Source organism: Hemiscyllium ocellatum, chromosome 20, assembly GCF_020745735.1.
Source record: "Hemiscyllium ocellatum isolate sHemOce1 chromosome 20, sHemOce1.pat.X.cur, whole genome shotgun sequence".
Classification (NCBI taxonomy): Eukaryota; Metazoa; Chordata; class Chondrichthyes; order Orectolobiformes; family Hemiscylliidae; genus Hemiscyllium; species Hemiscyllium ocellatum.
This window is the reverse complement of record NC_083420.1, coordinates 24,835,739-24,860,391: the sequence shown is the minus strand read 5'-3', so window position 1 is coordinate 24,860,391 and position 24,653 is coordinate 24,835,739. Positions and strand designations below refer to the sequence as shown.

The following is a 24,653-nucleotide window of genomic DNA, read 5'->3' as shown; positions in this document are numbered from 1 at the left end:
TCTTTCAGCCAAGAAAATTGAGGAAATTTGATAGATGTTTAGAGTTGTGAAATATTTTAGTTAGCAAGAAGTCAATGACCAGAGGACGTGAAAGGAACCGAATTTTTCTATAGTACACAACATGGTTGTTGAGAATTTAAATTGAGTAATAGAAATTTATAGCACGGAAACAGACCTTTTGGTTCAGCTCGTTTATGGCGACCAGATGTTCTAAATTAATCTCGTCCCATTTGCCAGCATTTGGCCCATAGTCCTCTGAACCCTTCCTATTCATGTACCCATCTAAATGTCCTTTAAATGTTGTAATTATATCTGTCTCCACCACCACCTCTGGTAGCTCATTCCATGCTTCCATGCATGCATCATCTTCTGTGTGAAAACGTCTGGTCCTTTTTTTAAATCTTTCCTCTATCCTCTTAAACCTATACCTTCTCTAGTTTTAAACCTCCTTACCCTGGGGAAAAGACCTTGACTATTCACCCTATCCATGCCCCTTGTGATTTTGTAAACTTCAAAAGGTCACCCCTCAGTCTCTGACACTCCAGGGAAAAATAGCCCCAGCTTTTCGACCTCTCTATAGCTATAACTCTGGTAACTCTCATAAATCTTTTCTGACACCTTTCAAGTTTCACAGTGTCTTTCCTTGAGCCAGGAGACTAGAACTGAACTCTGTGTTCCAAAAGTGGCCAATGCCTTGGATAGCTGTACCTACCTGAAAAGGATGATGGAAATAGATTAAAGCTAATGAAAATGGAGAAGCTCTCCATTGATTGGAATTATGCCTAACACAAGGAAGAAGGTTATGATTGTTGGAAGCCAATCATTCCGTCCTCAAGACAGCACTGCAAAGTTTCTCAGGCTGGTGTCCCAGACCAGTTCATCTTCAGCTCCTTCATCAATGGCCTTACTTCTGTCAGATATGAATATTCATTATACAGTCCCAAGTCCCAACTGTCCAAATAACTAAAGGGGTTGTGCCCATTTGCAACAGGGCATGGTCAGCAATAGGCTCAACTTGTTAAAGTGCTCTTTGTGAATCACCACCTTGCCATGATAGAGAGATTTGTGTGCTATCACAGTCCTTTGAACAATGAATTGGGAGCTCCTTGCTATGTGGTAGCAAGCACAGGAACAGTGTCAGAGAAAGTATGGTCCAAAAGTCCTCAACAGAAGAAGAAATAAAGGAGGATTCTGTATCTGGAAGAAGGCTGCAAATGCAAGGTGGTTCTGGCCATCTTATTTCAGCATGTCACTGAGGCCATAGCACAATCTGTTAAGATTATTTGGATAATAATTGTGTTGCAAGGCCCTCATGTTAAACTAAAAGACATGCAGGCTTCTATCAAGGACTTGGAATGATAGAGAATTATCAACTAGGTCAATGGGCAGCACGGTGACTCAGTGGTTAGCACTGCTGCCTCACTGCATCAGGGTCCCAGGTTTGATTCCAGCCTATGGCAATTTACTGTGTGGAGTTTGCATATTCTCCCTGTGTCGGTGCGGGTTTCCTCCGGGTCCTCGGTTTCCTCCCACAGTCCAAAGATGTGCAGGTCAGGTTAATTGGCCATGCTAAATTGCCCATAGTGTTATGTGTATTAGTCAGAGGGAAATGAGTCTGGGTGGGTTACTCTTCGGTGGGTCGGTGTGGACTTGTTGGGCTGAAGGGCCTGTTTCCACACTAAGTAATCTAATCTAAACCAGGAACCTGGGATTCTTTGCTAAGAATCTGCCCACAGACAACAGAAATGTCAAATCTTTCCCTGGGAAGGGGTTGAAAATCACACAACACCAGGTTATAGTCCAACAGGTTTACTTGAAAGTACTAGTTTTCAGAGCATTGCTCTTTCATCAGCTAGTTGTGGAGCTGGACCATAAGACACACAATTTATAAAAAAAAGATTAGTGTCATGCAATTAAATTTATATATTGAACAAACCAAGATTAAGTCTTTCATCTTTTAGAGTGGGTTGAACGTTTTCATTCATTAATATGTAAATCCCATAACTTCTTTCAGGTCACATTCTCCAGATAACTTAAGGTTTTATTTTTTTAAAAAGTGACATCTCCGCTTAGACAATGGTATGAGGTTAGAGTCTGTCTGTATCCCAATCATAATTCAGACTGGTTCTATTTCCAAGGTGGAATTTACAAAATATTACATGGATTGACTGTATGTAGGTTGTGTATTTTTTTGAGCAAGATAGAATGTATCTGCAACTATAATTCTGTAAATGCAAATTCACCCCATAGACTTGTGTGTGCAAGAGAGAGACAGTGAGTTTGTGTGCACATGAGAGAATGTGTGTTTGTGAGATGGAGTATAAGCCTGTGAGGTGGGGGGGGTGTGGGTGTGTAAGAAAGAGAGTGTGTGTGTGTGTGTGTGTGTGTGTGTGTGTGTGTGTGTGTGTGTGTGTGTGTGAGAGACAAGGACAAGGAGGGGGGTGGGGAAAGAGTATAGTATAGTGAGTCACCAGTAGTGTGACATGACCCCAAGGTCCCAGTTGAGGCCATCCTCATGGGTACCAAACCTGACACTCAGCCTCTACTCAGACACTTAATCACCAGACAGGGGTGTTTCCTCCCAGTCAAAAAACACTTCAGTCAGAGACATTTGGCCTTGAATCTTCGGGTGACCATCTCCAAGGCGATTTCGGGATAGGCAACAATGCAAAGTGACTGAGAGCCAAGTCTGTACCCATAAGGATGGCCTCAACCGGGACCTTGGATTCATGTCACACTACAGGTAACCCACTACACTATACACTCCCTCACATGTACGCACATACTCATGCAGACCCTCTGTCATACACATGCTTTCTGTCATTAATACATGCGCCTCCCATACACACTCACGTGCACACCCTCTCACAGACTTATACTTCATCACACTCGCACTTTCTTTCTCCCTCTCATGCATGTGCACACACAAGTCTGTGGGGTGAATTTGTATTTGCAGAATTATATTTGCAGATACATTCTATTTTGCGCAAAAAATGCACAATTGCAGGCAGTCAATCCATGTAATATTTTGTAAATTTCACCTTGGAAATAGAACCAGTCTGACTCAAAATTGGGATACAGGCAGACTCTAACCTTATAACTTTTAATGCATTGTCTAAGCTGAGATTTCACTTTTTTTTAATAAAACCTTAAGTTATCTTGAGAATGTGACTTAAAAGTTCTGGGTACATACTAATGAACCAAACTTGCAAACCCATTCTAAAAGGTGAAAGGCTTAACAACAATCTAGCTTTGTTCAAAATATCATTTCAGTTGTATGACACAAATCTTTTGTTATGAATTGTGTGTCTTATGGTCCTGCTCTACAACCACCTGATGAAAGAGCAGCACTCCGAAAACTAGTGCTTCCAAATAAAGCTATTGGACTGTAACCTGGTATTGTGACTTTTAACTTTGTCCATCCAGTCCAACACTGGCTTTCCACATCATTCCTGGGAAGATTCAGCTGAAGGCACAAACAGGAGGATGCATTTCTACTGGAAAGGTTGAGCGTGACCCTTATTCCCGTACCCTAATTTTTGCCACCAGAATAGTATCTTGGATACACTACCAGAATTTCCAATTGTACACATGAAAGCCTCCTGATACTTCGCTACAGGTCAACCATGTACAATATAACCAATGTCAATGCCACAATCCTTGACAATGAAGATGTGAAGGAAAAGTTAACATTATTTCCTAACATTAATGAAATCCTCACTGCCACTCCAAAGTAAAATAAAAGATCATCCTTCAGAAGTATCTCAAGGCTGACGTTACCCCTTAAGTTTGTGGCTGGAGTGGAAGCTTTGTGAAACCAATACAAGTTGTATCTTGTTTGGCATCGCCTGATTGTAACAAATGCCTCCTTCTATTAGAAGGCAAAATCACACTCCAGGACTTCCCACTGTAGTGGGCACTGAAGGAACACTGTACTGTCAAGTGCTATCTTTCAGATTAGATGTTAAGCTGATGATCTGTTCAGTTTGTCAGGTGGAAATAGAAGATCACACAGCACTGTTTCAAAGAAAAAAAGGAAATTTTTTTTGCTGTTGATCTAACCAATATTTGTTCTACAATCAACATCACGAAACAATGATCTGGTCATTATCACATTGCTGTGTGCAAATTGGTTGTCATGTTTCCAACAGTACAACAGTGACTATACTTCAAAAGTACTTAATTGGCTGTAGAGTATTCGAACTGTCTTGAGATCATGAAAGGTGCTTTATAACTGCAAGCCATTTTGCTTGCTAAGGTCAGTGGAGTTGTTGGATAGTGATTGAAGGATGTAGTAGGTTGCAGAGAGACATAGTTGGGTGCAGAGCAGGGCTGAGAGGTGGCAAATGGAGTTTAATGTGGACAAGTGTGAGATGATACACTTTGGACGGAGTAATCGGACTGCAAAGTACTGCAAATGGTAAGATTCTTGGGAGTGCAGATGAGCAGAGAGATCTCTGTGTCCATGTACACAGATCCCTGAAAGTTGCCACCCAGATTGACAGGGTTGTTAAGAAGGCATACAGTGTTTTGGCCTTTATTAATAGGGAGTTTGAGTTCCAGAACCAGGAGGTTATGCTGCAGCTGTACAAAGCTCTGGTACAGCCACACTTGGAGTATTGTGTACAGTTCTAATCACTGCATTATAAGAAGGATGTGGAAGCTTTGGAAAGGATGCAAAGGAGATTTACTAGGATGCTGCCTGGTATGGAAGGAATGTCTTAGGAGGAAAGGCTGAGGACCTTGAGGCTGTTCTCATTAGAGAGAAGAAGGTTGAGAGGTGACTTAATAGAGACATACAAGATAATCAGAGGGTTAGATAGGTTGGACAGGGAGAGCCTTTTTCCAAGTATGGGAACGGCAAACACAAGGGGACACAACTTTAAAGTGAGGGGAGATAGGTATAAGACAGATGTCAGAGGTAGTTTCTTTACTCAGAAAGTAGTACGGGTATGGAATGCTTTGCCTGCAACGGTAGTAGATTCGCCAAGTTTAAGTGCATTTAAGTTGTCATTGGGCAGGAATATGGACATACATGGAATAGTGTAGGTGGGATGGGCTTCAGGTAGGTGTGATAGGGCGCAGCAACATCGAGGGCTGAAGGGCCTGTACTGCGCTGTAATGGTCTATGTTCTTATGAGTTGGCATACTACTCCTGCAATGGGGACAACACCATTTAATTCAATCCTATCTTTAATCAACAGCTGTAAGTAGGCACTTTCCCACAGCTGTCGCCAGATGACATTCAGGAATTGAAATTTGGCTGGACATTTCTCTTTAATCCAGGCACGTTGAAACCAGTTCATGATACCAAATTATTGAAATAAATGGATTTAGCATAGACTAGGAGTAAAAGCTAGGATCTTCAGATTTGGTTCAATACACATCATATCCATATATTCACCAAACCATTTATGGAACTTGAAGATTTTAACTGTTTGTAATTTTGTTTTCACTGGCATCTATTGTCAAAAATGTATATCCTAAATGTTTGATAGCAATGTTACGACTGAGGATAAAAGCTATATTGATATTTTTTTCTAGTCTTACTCTTCTACTGCTAATTACAGATTATTAATATGGATAATTGTATTTGTTTTGGTCTGGTTTAGTTTTAGAAGAAAAGTCAGCTAGATTTCTTTAGTCAACAAAGAATAACAAGTTTATTATGAATAAAAATTACTCAAACATGCTTAGATTATCGCACAGGTGGATATGATTTGCAATCTAATATTAAATTTTTAACATGAGGAAAATATGGGTGATAGACTAACTATGGTTGAACACCCCACAGAGGACATCAAGTGGTAAACATGATCAACGTGTATCATGTGCACTTCTGAGCAATCACCCCAGCTATTAGAGAGAGTCAATTATCAAAACACATTAAAACTTCACATGATTACATTTCTTTTTTTTTATCATTTAGCATTGAAACTCCCTTGAGACATTATGTCATGAACTGCCCAAACCAGTTCTGGGTTTGTCTCCCCTGGGATTATGTTCCCCAAGATTCTTGGAAACAGCACTCCAGTACTTCCTGGCAATATTACAGCTTTTCACAAACAGAGACTAACCAAGTCGTCTTTTTGCCTTAGCTCTAATTTGGCTGAGTTGCACAAACAATTATTGTTTGTAAATTTCCTTCACTGTTACTCACTGTGGTAAAGATAAAGTGACCATTGGGCTGCTCTCTCATTGGTGGGTTAACTTGAAGGCCATCACACTGCAGGCAAGGGGAGAGATTGAGCAGAAGAGTCCTTCATGTCAGCCGTCAATCATCACTGGATCAAAATCCTGGAATTCCCTCCTGAATGGCATTGAGGTTCAACCCACAACAGGGGGACTGCAGCAATTCAAGACAGCAGCTCGTCACCATCTTCTCAAGGGCAATTAGGAATGGGCAATAAATGTTGACCAGCCAGCAATGCTCACGTCCCGCAAATGCAATTTAAACAAAAATAAGCCAGTGCAAAAATTGAACCCAAGCTATTGGCGGCAGCATTCTGCATTACAAACCAGCTGTCAAGCCAACTGAGCTAACCGACCTCCTTACTAAACTATTAATGACACATGGTTTCTTCTGACCCTCATTCGTCCCAGGATTTTTCTAGAGCCCTGACTCCAACATTTTGTTGCGTACTAATTGCTAGAATTTCTTCTTGCATTCCAGTGGCATGGATTCATCCAGTTGTTCTTTATTTCACTGAGTCACAAACTGCACAGACTCCATGTAGTTCAGTTTCCTTTTTAACTGTATAACTTAACAGTTCTTTTCTGCAGGAGTTTGCTTCTGTTTTGGTCTGTTTTCTTCTCCAACCAACAAACTCAGGAACTACTGTTTAAAGAATTCTGATCTGTTTTGACTTATTGGAATTTTGCAACAAGTGCCTCTTTTGTTTCCAGTAAGTACTGCATATAATTAATATTTTGTAACAATAAAATGTAGTAACCAACAGTGGGATTCAATGTATCAACCACAATTTCAGAAATTTCACACTTGTCTTCGCCTTGTGGCAAAATACTAGCAAATCACCAGTGCCATTGCTTTCTGGCTGAGGTAAGAGTTAGTTATGAAGAGAATGATGAGCTCAGCCCTGCATCATCCTCCTCCCAATACCTTATGTTGGAGAACCAGTCTGTCAGGTGAAAGTGAGGACTGTAGATGCTGGAGAGTCAGAATTGAAAAGTGTGGTGCTAGATGATGAAGGGCTTATGCCCAAAATGTATACCCTCCTGCTCCTCAGATGATTCCTGACCTGCTGTGCTTTTCTAGCATCACACTTTTCGAACCAGTCAATCAGTTCAGTAGCACATTCCTTGACAATTTGGTCACGGGCTCAGCTCTTGGCAGCATTTTGTCTAATAGTTGTATTTCAAATTGAACTTCGGTCTAATTGATTTTATTCCATATGTGTTTATCTTTCAATTATAACAAGGGCTTTATTACTTAAGGTGACTATTTAAAGTTTAATTAATTGTTCACCTGAACATAGTTCAAATGAGTGCAAACCCAATACAATCAGCTTGTTGGAACCATTGAGTGCAACAATGAGCTCCAGGTAACACGTTATACATTCACTATCTGGATGAAGAATCTGATGGCATTATTGCTAAGTTTGCAGATGGCAAAGATAGGTAGAGAGACAGTTTTGAGAAGGTGGGATGGCTGCAGATGGATTAGACAGGCTAGGAGAGTGGGTAAAGATCTGGCAAATCGAATACAATGTGGGGAAGTGTGAGGTTAAGCATTGGTAAGAAGAATAGAGGTGCAGACTATTTTCTAAATGGGGAAGCGCTTCAGAAATCTGAAGCGTAAAGGAACTTAGTACACATTCAAAATTCTCCTTAGGTTCAATTTGCAGTTAGGAAGACAAATGGAATGTTAGCAATAATTTCAAGAGAACTGGAATACTAGAGTAGGGACGTACTGCCAAGTCTGTATAAGGATGTGGTTAGAATGTATTTTGAATATGTTGGGTAGTTATGGGCCCTGTATCAACGAAAGGATATGCTGACCTTGGACAGCGTCCAGAAGAGATGTACAAGAATAATCTCTGGAATGAAGGGCTTGTCGTATGAGTAACAAATGAGGACTCTTGGTCTGTACCCAATGGAGTTTAGAAGGATGATGGGGGAGTCTCATTACAATGTGCAGAATATTGAGACATTTGGTTGGAGTGGACATGGAGAAGATGTTTTCACTGGTAGTAGAGACTAGGACCCAAGGGCCTAGCCTCAGAGTGAAGGGTCAACCCTTTAGAAAGCTGATGAGGAATTTCTTCAGCCAGAGGATGGTTAATGGTGGAGTTCATTGCCACAAAAGACCTTGGACACCAAATCATTGAGTATATGTAATACAGAGATTCTTGATTAGTAGGGGGATTGAAGGTCATGTGGCAAAGGCAAGAGAATGGGGTTGAGAAATACATCAGCTGTGATTGAATGGTCGAGTAGACTCTATGGGCAGAATGGTCTGTGGTTGTAATGAACATGCAGTCTAACAGAAAGAGCTGAACAGAAAAAAAACTGTCAAATTAAATCACTTCAGACTAGCACAGCATCATACAAAAATAAATCCCAGTAAATTGTAAAACAGAGTACTGGGTATAAGTAAAGACTGGCTTCAATCCAGGAAACTATTTCTGATGAATGTTCCAGAATAAACTCAGCCCAAGAGATATTAGATGGGATAAAAGTCACTTTACACCATTTTTTAAATAGAGACACGATCCAAAACTGATGGTATGAAGTGCAACAAATATGTTGTCCTATTATAGCAATGCTAGTAAGAAAACTTCTCCGTTGATCTTGGGAACAAATAATCTGTTCAACAATGGAATTGTTCTCTTAACACTAAAGCATCACAGTGACAAATCTCATTCAAACTTTAGCAAGCTGCTTTTAGAAATAGTAACCAGGTCATTTACTGGTAGTAAGAATGTAGAAAGATCAAATGAGTAGGAGTACACACTGTACCTAAGTTATATTTGATTTTTCTATCCACTTAAATTAATAATGAGGAAATCATTTGGGCTCCTCTAGACTTATTGAATTATAAATCTATGTATATGTATTGGAGTTGTACCTGAACTGACAACCCTCTGACTCTGAGCACAGAAACACACACACACTTTCCTTCTCACAGAGTAGCTCTTGCATTTGTGTTGAGTTCATCCTTTGCTTTGAAAACAGAGAAATCTTCATTTAAAATTTCATATATTTCATCATCAGAAACTCTAACCACACAATTTACCCTCGAGTTATTAGGATCCTCTGGATTAAACATTGATGGATGGACCAGGCTGACATTACAATGCAGAGGTCTTAATTAAAAATTGAAAAGCCTCAGTTGAAAGAGACTCCAAATGGTATCCTGGCAGATTCAGCTTAGGAAGACAATGATATCACATGGTGCTTGTCTATTTTCTGCCAGGAACTGTACAGAACTGTATCATTCCACATGTTCAAGAAAGCGTTACTCCTGGGTAGCTTGATGAATGGGTGAAATACAGAAAATAAGAGCAGGAGTAGGCTATTTGGTCCTTCTAGTCTGCTCTGCCATTCAATATGATCATGATTGAGTTGGATAATCAATATCATGTTCTCACTTTCTCCCCATACCCTTTATCCCTTTAGCTCTAAGAGCTATATCTAACTCCTTCTTGAAAATATTCAATGCTTTTGCCTTACCACTTTCTGTGGCAGAAAACTCCACAACTCCTTATCCTCTGGCTGAAGAAATTTCTCTTCCTCTCAATCCTAAATGCCCTCCCCCTTTTCATCAGGAATGTCCTTCCTGTGAATACCCTGCCCAATTTTGTTTGAATTTTATAAGTTTCCCTCATTCTTCTGAACTCCAGTGAATATTTTCCTAACCAATCCAGCATCTCTTCATATGTCAGATCGGCCATCCCAGAAATTGGATTGGTCAAACAACAGAATAGTAACCATGGAGGGATATAATTTGGTATTATAAAAGCTGTCTTAAACTTAACAGTGCTTAAAAAAGGTCTGAAACTCACTGCTGCAAAATGACTGTCCTGTCCATTCTCATTTCTGTGAAGTTTTACTGCTACATTAAAGTGTGTAAAATATTAATTCAAAAAAGCTTTCTGCTTCTGTTAAGGATATTATTGTTACATTGGAACTGAAATTGGAATAATGCCAGCAGCAGTACTCTTATTAATGTTTTGGGTGTTTGGTGGAGACTTATCAATTTTCCACCACATTTGGTGGTAAGAGAACACCAAGGACAAAGGACCTGGCTCCATATTCAGCAGTTCTGTCATGAAGAAAGGAAGGCTTTTATGTTCCTATTCATGGTATGTCATGCACATCTGTCTTGCACCATTCTCGCATATCCTCTGTATCTTGACTGTAGCTAACCACTTTGTAATGCCTGTCATCCAACAATGCCTAGCTTGATCACTCTTTCTGCTACTCTCTACTTTGTCCTATGGAAGGACTGTCATAGCTTTTCAGCCCTGATCAAATGTCCAAAATCATTATTTTCTTTTCTGGATGTCACTTTCTAAAGAGTTATTTTTGCTCTGCAATTCAAGCACTTATTCGTTCATTTTCTGGCTTGTTAAATTTTAAGTAAGTGACTTAATATCCACATTTCAAAGATCTCATTTTTTCCCACTTTTTTTATTTATTATGAGTTGTTTTCAGTGCTAATAGCTTGGATTTTCTTGTTAACACATTGTTCACCTTCACGAAATCATGTCTGATTATCTCCAGTCTTCTGACTTTGGCATCACATCAACCGTGTTCTATTATCTCTTGTCTTAAATAGTCGTTTATTTATCTGTTCCAATGTGATACCATCTACTTCAATTTTCACGCTAGCTTTCTTCCAATGTATTAGTTCTGTCTAATATCATTTTTGTATTTTTGGTGTTCAAACTTAATCCATATCCTAAACTTGGAGATTTTATTTCATCTATAATATTTTGTGGAACCTCTTATGATTCGATAAGTAGTGCTTTGTTGTCAGCATACCACCTTTTGTACCACAGGTCTGCAATTAGTACCCCTAGAAGTAGACCTGACTCTGAATATTAATTTTCAGTACAAGTGTGAATAATTTTGACAGCACACAGCCTTGTTATACTTTTCTGTCTTTACTTCTCCCATCAGACTAGAAGATGGACAGTTAGATTATGTTTGGATCCAAAGTAGCCCTGGATAAATCTTACTGGAGTATCATGTTCCTTTCATAAACACAATCAACTACTTTTCATAATCTATGAAATATATGTAAATGTTCTTGTTGACTGCTGGATACTTATTCAAGATTTTTTTTTTGTTAACTGTCCCACTTTTGTTCTCTGAATCTAAATCCAGGATGCATTTCATCAATTCCTGTTTCAAGTATATCTTTTATTGTAATTTTCAATATCTTTTAAATGAGATGACACTATAAGCTATAGTTCTACAAGCCATTCATAATTTTAACTTTAAGTATCTTAACAAATGAAAGTCTCAAGTCACTTGTAATATGTCCTTTGGCATACGTTGTGTATGTTATGACTTCTATTTGTTTCTTCAGAAGCTTTTAAGTATTCTGTTGTTACTTAATCTATGCCTGGAGCTTCACCAGTACTCTATTTCAAAGTGGCTTTACCTCTGATATCAAAATGTTTGGTCCATCATTTGCCTCTATACCTTGAGATTCCACTATTTAGGCCATTGTGCAATTCATTTTTATATTCCATCTTTCTTGTTGCTGCATCTCTTTCAAATATTTTTCCAGAATAATAAAGTTGTGGATACTGAAAATCTGAAACAAAAAACAGAAATTTCTGGAGAAACTCAATAGACCTGGCAGCATTTTTGGAGAGAAAGCAGAGTCAGTGACCATTCACAAGAACAACATTTTTCCATCTTTCTGCTGCATAGCTTTCATTTTTGTCCCAGTCACAATACTTTATTTGCACAACTCATTATGTCATCTCATTGAAAGAAAATAGTGTATTAAAAACCAAACTTGAAGTAAACTATATTGTGCCTGCATGGATGTAAATTTAAATTACATTAAATTAAACATAGCATCTTATGATTAATTTTTCTTAATGATTAATGTTTGCCAGAGTAGATTTTTTTTTAAAATCCTGGCACTGGTATGAATTGTGTTTTGGCCATTGAATAAGTGTGTGGCATGGAGGCTCTGTGGTTAGCACTACTGCCTCATATCACCCGAGATCAGTGTGCAATTCCACACTCAGGCAAGTGTCTGTGTGGAGTTTGCACATTCTTCCCATATCTGGGTGGGTTTCCTCCCACGGTCTAAAGATGTGCAGTTATACGGATTGGCCTTTGTGTCCAGGTATGTGCAAGGCTAGGTAGATTAACCATGGTGAAATTCAGGAATAAAGTGCAGGTGGGGGTATCTCTGGGTGGGATGCTATTTGGAGGGTTGGTGTGGACTCAATAGGCTAAATGGTCTGCTTCCATGCTGTAGGGATTCTGAGTTGCTGTTTAACCTGCAAGTAGTAGTTTGGTCTCCTAGCGCAACCTGCAGATGATTTGGTGTAAATACATAACAGCTGCATTTGGTACATTGTAAACATTTGAAATAAAGACGACATACAGTAAGTTCTCCCTAAATAATTCATCAGACTTAATACCATTTGTAATCAAGCTCTATTCTCAGCACTGAACCAAAGTGACTAGCTTTCCCAGATTGTATACAATCTATTTTAGTGATCACTGACTTTTCATCACCATGGTTCATGGTAGAGATTCCCCTTGAAGCATCTAAACAATTTTCAGTATTGTGTTCCATTTTGAGCTGAGACATAATTCTAAAATGGCATTTTGCTGTTTCAATCAGATCTATCAAGTCTCCCTCTCTCTCTCTGTCTCTCTCTCTCACTCTGTCTCTCTCAATTTGGCTTCCGCTTTATCCTGACAGTTACTTCTTGCTGTTTTTCAAAAATATTCTGATTATCAAAATTAGATTTTATTGTCATTTAAGATAGATTTTTCTCATTGATGGAACACGATGGTGAAGACTGATGTGTATTCACACAATAAAATAAAATCTCCAACTCTAATTTAGTCTGAAAGTAAAGCTGCTAATTTATGACATGCATCCTTGTTGCTTCACAAAAAATTAACACTAAATATGTCCTGAGGTACTTCAAAGAATGATTAAACAAATATTGACACCAACACACACACAGAGAAAAAAGCTGCTATTTGAGATAGAGACAAAGAAGCTACTGCAATGGACAAACCGGCTATTCTTTTCATGTTAGCAATTAAACAGGACGCTTGTTAAAAATTTTGTTAAAAGGGAACAGAGCAGATCTTGAAGATTTAAGGAACAAGGAGTGAATGAATTCTGTCTTGGTGGTGATAATCAGATCCAAAAACCTCTTACTGGTAGTGGAACAATTGTTGAAGACAACTAGAAATTTCAACCTGACGTCGGTAATATTAAATCTGCTGGAGCACCAGGTGTGACTGTAGAGCAGTTCCTATGCAATTATATATCTGCCAGAATGACGAAGTACAGTGAAAGTGTTTCAAAACATCTCTTTTTGTTATGTTGGTAAGTTAGTTAATGCAGAAGTAGTTCTTTACTTAACAGGCCATTAATATGACAAATTAATGTTTAATTGATATTGATTTTACTTTGTTACAATAAACATTTAAAATGTATCATCTTATCCTTTTGGTTCCTTCCAATGACCAGTGGGAAACTAATCTCTTTTTCAAAGTTATATGTCTCTGTAGAGTTCATAACATACTAAAATTACCTTGTCAATTACAGGAGTCTATTTAACATATCAACATTTCCATCATCTCTTTCCCAGGTAAGGAGTACAAGACTTGCATCCTCAATATTCTTAGTACTGCTAGGGTTTCAACCTCAGCAAGAGGAGGAGCATTAATCCAGTATCTTGCCAGCAAGCTTATCTGAAATTTTAGGATATATTTCTCATTCTTTGAATACTATTTCAATGGTGTTCTCCCACACTATCAGTCTAACAAGCAACAGATCAGTGGAATGTTTTTCTCCAAGGCTTAGATTAATCTCCTGCTGAAGTTATAGTGGGAAGATTCTATGAAAGTCTCAAGCACTTATATATGGAAGAATTGTTTCCCTGTACTTTTATTTTTCTTGAACCTAGTTGTATTGGAATTACTTAATACAAATAAATTCATCAGTCCTGTCCTAACTTCTGAAAGTAGCTGCTTCATCAAGTACCATACCTCTACCTTTGCATGATGTGCAATCTTGTGGGGTTTGCTGATGATCAGTGTTCAGTATCATTCTCAACTCCTCAGACAATGACACAGATACTTGCATCCAGGAAGAGGCGGACAACATTCACATTTGGGTTGTTCACATTCATGTTCAAATCAATAACCATATCCAAGAACAGAGAATTACCAAAACTGATTCTTCCACCTTCAACAGTCTACAGGTCACATTGATTAGGACTGCAGTAATTCAAGTAGACAGCTCACCTTCGCCACCTCAGGGCAATTATGAATGCGTAATAAATGCTTGGTTTACCAGTGAAAATGTGCATGGTGCATCAACTGACTGAGGCATCAGATCAGTAATTTTAGACTTAATTTTTTAATAGTTATTAGTGGATTTCCTCAGGCTTCCGCATTGACTCAAACTTCTGTACTCTGTAGAGCAGAAAAACATTTTGCAAATACTTTACAAAGGCGAGTGGGCTACAACTAGGAGTTTCCAGAGAAAATGACAGGTGGAGAACTGAGTTAGTGTACACAAAAAAATACATTTTATTCTAAAGAACTGAATTGTTAGCAAGTCTATCTTTTAGTATTAAATGGAACTAACTTGCAGTTAAATAGATCTGATTTGTGCAAATTTAAGTGAGAGACTAACTCGGGAAAACTAAAACTGAAGGACAAAATGTGGTGTTTGATAATTAGCTTTATTAGAAGGGCCTGTATTGTCTACAAACTGCATTATTCTTTAATTTATTGTGTAGCTAAACCTGAATATCAACAGCAAAAATCTGGTTTTAGGACATTTCTAAGCTTTTGGATTTTAGACGTTGCCTGCAATCAAACCATCTGAAAAGATTAATTCCAAAATTCAGGTTCAATCTAATAAAATTCCCTAGAAGCCAAATTAAATCTTTAAATAGGCACTGTAACTGCCATAAATGGTTAAACTGACATGCAACCCACCCCCATGCTAGATGTAAACTCCCCTTATTGATTTAGCTGATCGCCTCCTGCCCCGTTAAGCCTGCTGTTTTGGGTTCAAAACAGTATGATTCATTTTTGAGCCAAAGGAGCATAAATTTTCTTACTGCCAAGTTAATCCAAATTTTTAACATGAATTTATTTGGGGGCATGAGGACACTGAGAATTAGAAGGTTGAAATGCAAGTTATAAAAATGTGCATTTCTAACAATTTTGCATCCATTAAACTTATGGCAGTCCCTGGTCACAATGCCCCAGTATATTTCCAATGGGCAAGACCTCTCACCAAAAACATGCACTCATGCAACTGATCATGTTGATCTTGATTATCTTGAGAGATCATTTGCTTAGAAGTGGGTTTTCTCCAAACAGTAAGAAACGCACAGCATACAGGAAATGCACTGTTTTCTGGCAAAGTATAGTTATAAACAGCATATCTTTCACAGCTTAAAAATGTACAACTTTGTCTGTTTGAATTAAACCAAACAATCCTAATGCCTCCAAATCTGCATCTAAACCATATGGCCAAATTGTCATACTTCACCAAGATCCAGAATTCACAGGTCAGAGTTAGCATTATCAGATCGTTAATGATCTTCATTTTCCATCCTTAAAAGGTTCTGTGGATGCTGTATGATTTGTACTTGGCTAGTTACCATCACAACTAACAGGCCAAATGACACTCTGTCATTATATAAATTCTGTCATTGTCCAGGAAGAATGTAGGTACAGTATATAGTTTTGAAATAAATGTAGATTGCTAACAGAATACATTACCAACAGTCCCCAAATCATCATCAGCTAGGTCTTTTACACCTCTTAGAATTTTAGCACCAGTAATTTAAAATAATAGAGAAGATTGTACTGTAATGCAGGGTATATTTGAACAAAGTCTGGGGCATTGCAGAACCTTCATCTCAACTGCTTCATTTTCCCAATTGAATATTACATTAGATCCCTTATGATCATCGTTTTCCACTGACTGAATGAATCAACATTGTTTTAACCTGCTATGTTGCCCAAGCTCACTTCTGGCTACCCAGCTGCATTGTTGCTGAGAATTGGGTAAGATGCAAGATGAAACCTTTCAGAAAAATTAGTTTGTTGCTAATTGAATCTGACTGTCCAAGATTCAATCTGACTGACCAAGAGAAATTCTCTCATGCTGCAGGCTTTTATTAACAAGCCACTGAAATTTGTTTGTTCTGAGTGATCAGCAACTAACCAGTATTTTGTCACTTTTACACAAATACCATAATATTCCCCACTGATCTGAGGCCTATTTTTAACACGCTTATCAAAGTTGTCTCTCTCTTTCTACTTACGTGCACATTTCTCTGTTTCAATTGATTTCTTAGTCCATTAAATGAAACTTCTTCATTTCCCACAGCTGAGTCATTGTTTTCAGTACCATATTAGTGGAAACTTATTGAGTGGAGATGATGTGAGATTTTTAATGTGCCATAACTATAGGTCATGGAGGGAAACCATGATGTGGATTAGTTTGCTACATTAGATTAACAACCCAAGTGATGAATGGGCAAACTATAAAGGGAGGTGAGTTTAAAAGAAATGGAGAAAAGAGCAAGCTGAAACAACAAATAATCTTATTATCTCTAGAGTAGTCTTCATCTTAGCTGTGCTGTGTTCTAGACCTACAACAAATACATTTCACCTTCAAAATTGTCTTGTGTGCAGTTAAGAACTTTATAAAGTCATCCTCTAACCTGAATAACCATAAGATTGCACCTCAAAACCATTTGTGATTAAACTCATTAACACATCATACAGATATCAGTGCAGAATGCTTGTATCATGTAAATACAGAATAGTGAAGTATTTCAAGAAACACTGAATGCAGAGTGACTGCATGAGTCCTGATTAACAGTCTTAAGCACTTGGTATATCCACTCCACAGGCAATTATGTTTGGCAGCTCAAATATGATTAATTGAAAGAAAAAATGAATGGAACAAAAATGGAGAAAAGACAACTAATCCAATTGTCTTTAAGTTTGCCACAACCTATAATCTTATGCCAGGACTGGGATAAACATTCATGAAACAACTAATGCTTGTGAAAGTAAAAGTCTGTTTTTTGTGTTTGTAATAGTTTTTTTTTCCTACTCACCAATGCCCTTTACTCTCTGTTTGCTACTTCAGAGCACAGACATCTGAGAAAATCTGTATGATTCAGCAGTGGAACCAAAAGCAATGGTTGCTAAGTTTCCAAAAGGTCTGTAATTGAACATTTTAAAGCATGTATGGCCTCTTTCAGGACCTGTGGATAATTTGACATTCGAATTAATGATGATCCAATGATCTGGTGTGGCAAGAGAGGGAAACTTGGTTACTTAGCTAGAGAATAGGTTGGGTGAAAGTGGAAACTTAGTGTTTTAAACACAGCAAGCAGATCAATGTGACAAGGAATAACTAATGAGGGAGGGAGGGAATGAAATTAAAAAGGTACATGAACAAAATGTTAGCAGCAAGAACTGGGAGTCACCATGCTCCAAACAGGCGGAAGTGCCGTCAAAGCTCTATTCTAAACATGCACTGAGACACGCTAACCACTTGCCACATTGCAAATAAATTAACCCTCTGAGCCCTTTATAAATCTCAAACTGTATCAAAAAATGACCAGGTTGGTACATCTTTGTTCAGAGAATGCTATTCATTGAAAAACATTTCTTGTGATTCCTTATTTTCTGTTATATATGGTACAGATTTGATAAAAGTTTGTTTTAATGTTCTTTTAAGGTATACAACAGGTTCTTGGATGCCGAAAGCTCAGTTCTCAAAGGGTTAATGAACCATGGCTTCTTGGACATAAGACATAAACTATTTCACCCATGAATAATGTAACAGCTCCTTGTTCAGGGCTTTCTGTATCGGTTCTTTGGTGTTACTCCACATCCAGTGATATCACAGGATGAAAGAGATGGGTTTTTCCCAGCAGTGATGGTTCCCAATAAAGCAGGAAGCTCATGGGTGATGATACGCTCGATTTTCTCCAGCAGACATCCTCCCATGTATGAGCACTGTGCTGACAGCAATTTGAAAGTATTAATGGAATTAATGCCAAAGAAATCTTTATAGACATTAGGATTGGGAAGATCAAACTTGCTGACGTTGGTTTTAGCCAAGATGGATTTAAAGATGTAGAATTTGTCTGGTTCTTCCAATATTTCATTGAAGACCAGCTCAGGATCACTGAAGAAGGTCATTTTATCTTTAAAAGTCTGCAAATATCGATCCACAAGAAGGGCATGAATGCGCACACGTATGGCATGCTGACGGATGAAGGCAATTTTGTTCTCCAGCCTATTCTCAATGACTTGGTTGAGATCCTCCAGGAGGGAGACCTCTTCTTTCAGGAATAGGTTTTGGTTTGTATCAGGTTGGTACTCATATGGCCAAAAAGAACTAACGTAGACTCTTGGTGGTTCTGTGACATTGATTAATGGTGCCAGGCTCCAGAAGAGAGCTCCATAGACTCGCATCAGTTCCTGAGTGGCGATATTGTCAGCTTTATTTAGAATTATTCTGATTTGAGACTCACGACCCTTCAACTGACGGAACAGCATCTCTAATTCCAATCCAACGTCCAGTTTGGTAGGGTCAAACACAACAAATATGAGGTCAGCTCGATCTATAAACCATTGGCAAACATCATTGAAGGGATAACCTATGAAAGGTAGAAAATTGTGAAACAGCTTATTTCAAAATATAGAAATATCAATGGGTCTCTAGAATGGTTACAACCACATTTGGAGTAGCAATACATCATTTTGGTGAAGGGGGTACAAATCCCTCTATGTACTATTTATAGGGAATTTAATGAAAATCCTCTCTTCCTTAATAGTATCGCTTTCAAACTCCCTTCATGTGTTCTAGCCAACCTCTTGAATAATCTTTTGTTCCATTTTAAGGTTTGTTCCTTTACCTGACCTATTAAGTATTTCCTACTCTCCATCATTCTCGCTCCACTTTTAAATGCCTTCTCCAACACTCCCTAGGTCACCTCCCTGAATACCAGCACTTATTACAAAAGTACTTGACAGCACAATTTAGTTACTTTTTCAATCATAGACTATTACATTGGTGAAGTACTTCATCTGTTAAATTAGATCGGCTATATGTTGGAAAATACCCTGGCACGATAAAATATCTAAATATTGTCTCTCATATTCTATGACCATTGTCTTGTATGTAATACAGTAGAGAGCAGTCATCAGGCCCCATCCTTCCTAATCACCACATCATTTACTGGAAGCATTGAGGGTACAGTCCCCACAAGTTCACAACCTGCACTTTATTTTTGAGTGCTAGTCTTCACTAAAATTCCCTAAATGTGAAATCAATCCTATTGTATTAAAGTATCAGAGGATAGCCAGGCTAGGATTGGCTGTATCCTCTATGATCTACTGTATTAACCAGTGGTATTTGAGAACCCAGAAGATTTATTCCCATTTCTCTAAGGTAACCTGTGCCATTCACAGTTAATAGCTGCCCATTCTGGTTGAATGCTGGTGCTTTTGAACATAACCCCTCCCTCCCTACACCACCATCATCCCATCCTATAAATCGAGGCTAGAATTAGATACAATTCCCCAACCATATCACACCTCACCCAAGTGAGTCATCACAGCAGATATTAGCAGACTTCCTATTATTACCTCTTTCTTGCTGTTTGCGGTTTTCAATTATTCCAGGTGTGTCCACGATTGTCACTCGTTCCAGCAGTTTGTGTGGGAGCTCAATTCCAACAAGTTTCTCCAGAAAGTTCTGACCAAACTTTTCCAAGGGAGAGAAAGACCGAGTACTATCAGCAGCCATGACAATTCCCTCCACTGTGCGTATCTTAGACCCATGCATCAAAACAGTAAATTCTGATGTAGTTGGTTCTGCACCTATGGGCAGCAAAATAGAGAATGTAAGAAGTTTAGGGACATCAGACCATTCAAACCTACCCAACCATCTGCACCTCAACTCCATTTAGTTATCCTTGCCACACAACCCTGATCAAAAATCTACAAAAGCAAAATACCGTGGATACTGGAAACAGAATACTCTGGAAATATTCAGTCTTTAGAATAATATCAGTGAAGAGAGAAACAGAGTTCACATTGCATTCATCACAACACATCATATCTTGGTCTTGATAATCACAGTTGTTCCATCCTCCATTGTATTTTCTGGAGGGAGTTGAAGCGGTGGTAGTATTTCTAAGTTTCTACTGATTAGGAAGGTTATTTCAGTGTTCTGGGGGAAATGCATCCTCGACTATAGGTTCAGGCAGTAAAGTGTTCAGAAAGTCTACCCGCAGGAAACATTTGCCTGTTGCCTCCTAATAGCGGGCAGCATTTGCACCTTTTTGACTGACACTGCATACAGTGACACTGGCCATTCAAAATGCTACCTATAGATTTCTGTGGCCATGACTGAGCTTTATTTTGTTTAAATCAAAAAAACTGTTATTTGCCATAGAGATAATATCAATGTGACAAGTGATAATTAACCATATTTTTAAAGAAATAGACTGCAACACTAAAATGGTTGAACAAGTAATACATTCTTAAGGTACTACATGTATTGATTTTATCCAACCAAGTTCTTACAATCTGAAACACAGTCTGTAAAAGGATAATGGAAACAGATTCTATATTGATTGATTGTAATGAGACCAGCTAGTTGGACCTCATAGACTGGGGTTGTTAATCTGTTCCAATCAGGGAGCCATGGCTGATAAATAAGATGTGTCAGAGATATTAATACTCTGGTACCTGATTCTGAATGAGGCAAGATTATAGTCCAGGACTGTTCATGTGTAAATAAAGGGTGACTTAGTTAAGGGATACCAGCCTCTGTGGAGTTATTTCAGTGGCAATGAGAGTGGGATTTGGGGTAATGTCAGCCTATAAAATTTTTTAACAGACCATAGAAAACATTTTACAAGGTCTACTTCAGGTCACCATTTACATGGATGACATCTTAAATCTAATACAGAACACTTAGAGAATTTAGATATAGTTCTAAGGGCTTTTTTCTAAGGCAGATGCAGACCTGAGAAGGGAAAATTGTGTATTCCAGGCTTCCCAAGTGATCTACATGGGCTACAGAATCTACAAGACTGGGTTACGCTCATTGGAAGATAAAGTGAGGGCAATCAAAGGTGCCCCAATTCCCACATCTGCCCAGGAGCTTGGGTCAATTCTTGGGTTGGTAAATTATTATGGAAATTTCATACTTAAATCAGGCAATCCATCCTGGCATCTTTGCATTAGCTCCTTAAAAAAAATGTCAGCCTTGAAAATGGTCGCATAGACAAGCCCTTGCTTTCAAAGAAGTAAAAACAAACACCTATAATCCTCATAGATGTTGGCACACTCTGGTCCCAAAAAAGATCTGGTATTGACGTGCAATGCATCGAGGTGGTAATAGCTCATAGGTGACCCAATGGAGAAGATTGAACAACAGTTTATGCATCCAGGTCTTTGGCTGTTACAGAGTATAAATACACCCAGATAGAAAAAAAGGTTTGACGGTCATATTTGGAGTCATGAAGTTCCACCAATACATCTAGGGATCTAACTTTGTGAAAATCACAGATTACAAACCCTTAGTTGGTCCTCTTAAACAGTACAAGGGCAGTGCCTGCCCACAGCATCAGGCCCCATTCAACAGTGGGTTCTAATATTAAGTGTTAATAATTACAAGTTATAACACACCCAGAGGCCAAGTAGCAAATGCAGATGCATTGAGCTGGCTCCTATTAGCAGATACACCACTGGTGGTACCCTAGAATGTAAATGAGGACAGCAAATGACTGATAGCAGCTCCCTCACATCTGTGGGAATGGCCAGGTAAATCTTGGACTCAGTTACACATTGACTATGCAGGTCCTTTCATGGGTTCAATGTTCTTAGCCATTGTGGATGCCCACTCAGACTGGTTGGATCTGCATAGGGTCCATCAAAGACTGGGGTGATGATAGAAAAGTTGCATGCTTCTTTTTCAACAGAGTTCAGAAATGTTGGCTACAGATAATAGGCCATTATTTCTAAGAGGGAATTTGCTAATTTTTAAAAATTTAAATGGGATTCGACATACAAGAACAGCTCTGTACCACCCATTATTCAATGATCTGACGGAAAAAAAAAGTCCAAACTTTGAAGACTGGCTTGAAGAAACAGCTTACAATTTTGGTGGTTTTCCAAGAAAAAGAACTGACCTATGTCCTCTGACTTAGAGCAAAAGAGATGTAATGACTGTAACGAGGTCAGCTAGGTGGATCTCGTAGAATGAATTTCCTGATCGGACCAGATAATCAGCCCAATCAAGGAGCCCTGACTGGCAAATAAAAAAAGGAGTGTCAGAGGTACTGACATTCTGGCACCTAACTCTGAATGGGGCAGTATTATAGTCAAGAATTTGTCATGTGTAGATAAAGGGTGACTTGGTGACAAGATATTAGCCTCTGTGGAGTTATTTCAGATTCAATTATAAAATTGAGTATGTACTTTGAAAGGAAAAGAAACTTGAAGGCCTGTGGAGAAATAGCAACAGAATGCAACTAAATTGATGGGCTGTATGGTTCTATGAAGTGCTTTGAAGTTAAAATACATCCTCATTTATGGCTATAGAAGGGAGTACTTGAAAAATTTGTTCAATTTACAAATTTTCTCACCACTCTTGTTCTATACTTAACTGATTAACTAGTACCAAGGTTTCTGAGCATTGGTATCTCCTAATTGGATTCCAGTATCCGAAAGAAACCTGTGTGTACGGTTTGGTTGCTCTGGGCTTTCCTGTCACTTAGTTGACCAGCTCTGTGGAGATTTCAGTTTGCATATTGCCTCACTGAAAGGTTGATCAATTTACTTCTGCACATTTTTCTCCTTCTCCAAGCATGAGCGCAAGGTAAAGTAAATAATTTCTAGTAGTTCTGAGGAAGGGTCACTGGACCTGAAACATTAACTGTGTTTTCTCTCTACAGATGCTGCCAGACCTGCAGAGCTTTTTCTAGCAATTTCTGTTTCTGATTTACAGCAGTTCTTTTGTTTTCTATAGAGTTTTTTTAATAAATGTTATAAAGTTGGAGCTGAGTGTCATTGTCATACGTCTAAAACCCATAAAGAATAGGAGGAGTAGGCAGCTCCACAATTAAGTAAAAGCATAACTGATCTATTATCTCAAATTTATGTTCCTACCCTATCCCCATATTCCTCAATTTGCTTAGAACCCAAAAACTTCTACTAAAAAACCTCTATCTTAAATCTAGTCAAAACTAAGCAGTTACAATTATCTTGAGTATTGAGTACATTCAAAAGATTCACAATCCTCTAATTAAATGCATTTCTCTCATCTCCATCCTAAATAGCCAACCACTTATTCCAAGACAACGATTCTTAATTTCAGAATTTCCATTTCCTAGGAAAACATTGCCTCGGCCCTGTCAGAACCTTAATAATTTTATACATTTCTTAAATCACCGATCATTCCTCTGAATTGTAGGAAATATAAGGCTAGACTAAATCAATTTCTCTAACAATTTGAAAAGGAGAATGTTGATTCTAAACTTAATGTTTTAAGCCTAAGTAGAGGAAACCTATAATGATATGAAGGCAGAGCTAACTAAAGTGAACTGGGAAACTGTATTAGTACATTAAAGATGTATTAAATATCTCCTTGATAGTGTACCACTACAAGTCAGCAAAGATTCGTCTCAATGAGGAAGTCTTTGAGAAGGATCCATCATCCTTTGCTAAATTAGGTGATTAAAGGTAGTTACAAATGTTAATGATTAGCAAAAAAGATTGGTCAGTTTAATAATGAGCAAAGAAGGGAGAACCAGTTACTAAACGGAGAAAGCAATGCATGAGAGAAAGTTAGCCAGTAATATAAAAATACATTGAGAAGTTCTATTTTTATTTAAATAGGAAAAGAGTAACTCCATTTAGTGCACTCTTTGAGTGAGTCTGAACAATTGGTAGATTCATGTCTTGAACAGGTATTTTGTGTCTGTTTACACTGTGCAAGACTTAGAAAGTTTCCCAAAAAGACTTGAAAAATCAAAAGGTGTTAAGGAGGAAGAGACTTAAACCAGAGGAAAGATGTTTGGAAATTCCTTGGACCTAAAGATGACGGGTCCCCAGAAGCAGAGAGCATGCTTCCTCCAATATAAAAAGAAGTAGCTGGAAAGATAGTACAAGCATTGATTACAAACTTCTAAAATTCACTGCGTTCTGGAAGGGTCCCAGTAAAATTAAACAAAGCTAATGTAATATCAAGTAAAGACGGGTTCAGAAAGTAGGGAAGCATAGGCCAGTTAACCTAATATATTTCATCATGAAATTGCTGGAATCCATTAAGGAATTTATTGCAGGATACTTGGAAAGTCATAATGTGATCTGGAAGAGTCAACATGACAAGATAAATCATATTT

The 24,653-nt window shown here is 38.3% G+C and overlaps 1 protein-coding gene across 4 annotated transcripts in view; it reads right to left on the bottom strand.

Annotated features, from left to right (window-relative positions):
- Positions 1-13,243: 13,243 nt before the first annotated feature.
- Positions 13,244-24,653, bottom strand: part of srl (sarcalumenin) — a 62,328-nt gene continuing 50,918 nt past the window's right edge. For 2 of the 4 annotated variants that reach the window (XM_060840641.1, XM_060840643.1), the window contains 2 exons: positions 19,885-20,118; positions 13,244-18,893 (listed from right to left, as the gene is read on the bottom strand). In XM_060840641.1, the coding sequence (XP_060696624.1) occupies positions 18,082-18,893; positions 19,885-20,118 (1,046 nt within the window). In that variant the 3' untranslated portion in view covers positions 13,244-18,081. The remainder of the gene's footprint in view (positions 18,894-19,884; positions 20,119-24,653) is intronic. The other 2 variants (XM_060840644.1, XM_060840645.1) reach the window with 1 other exon arrangement.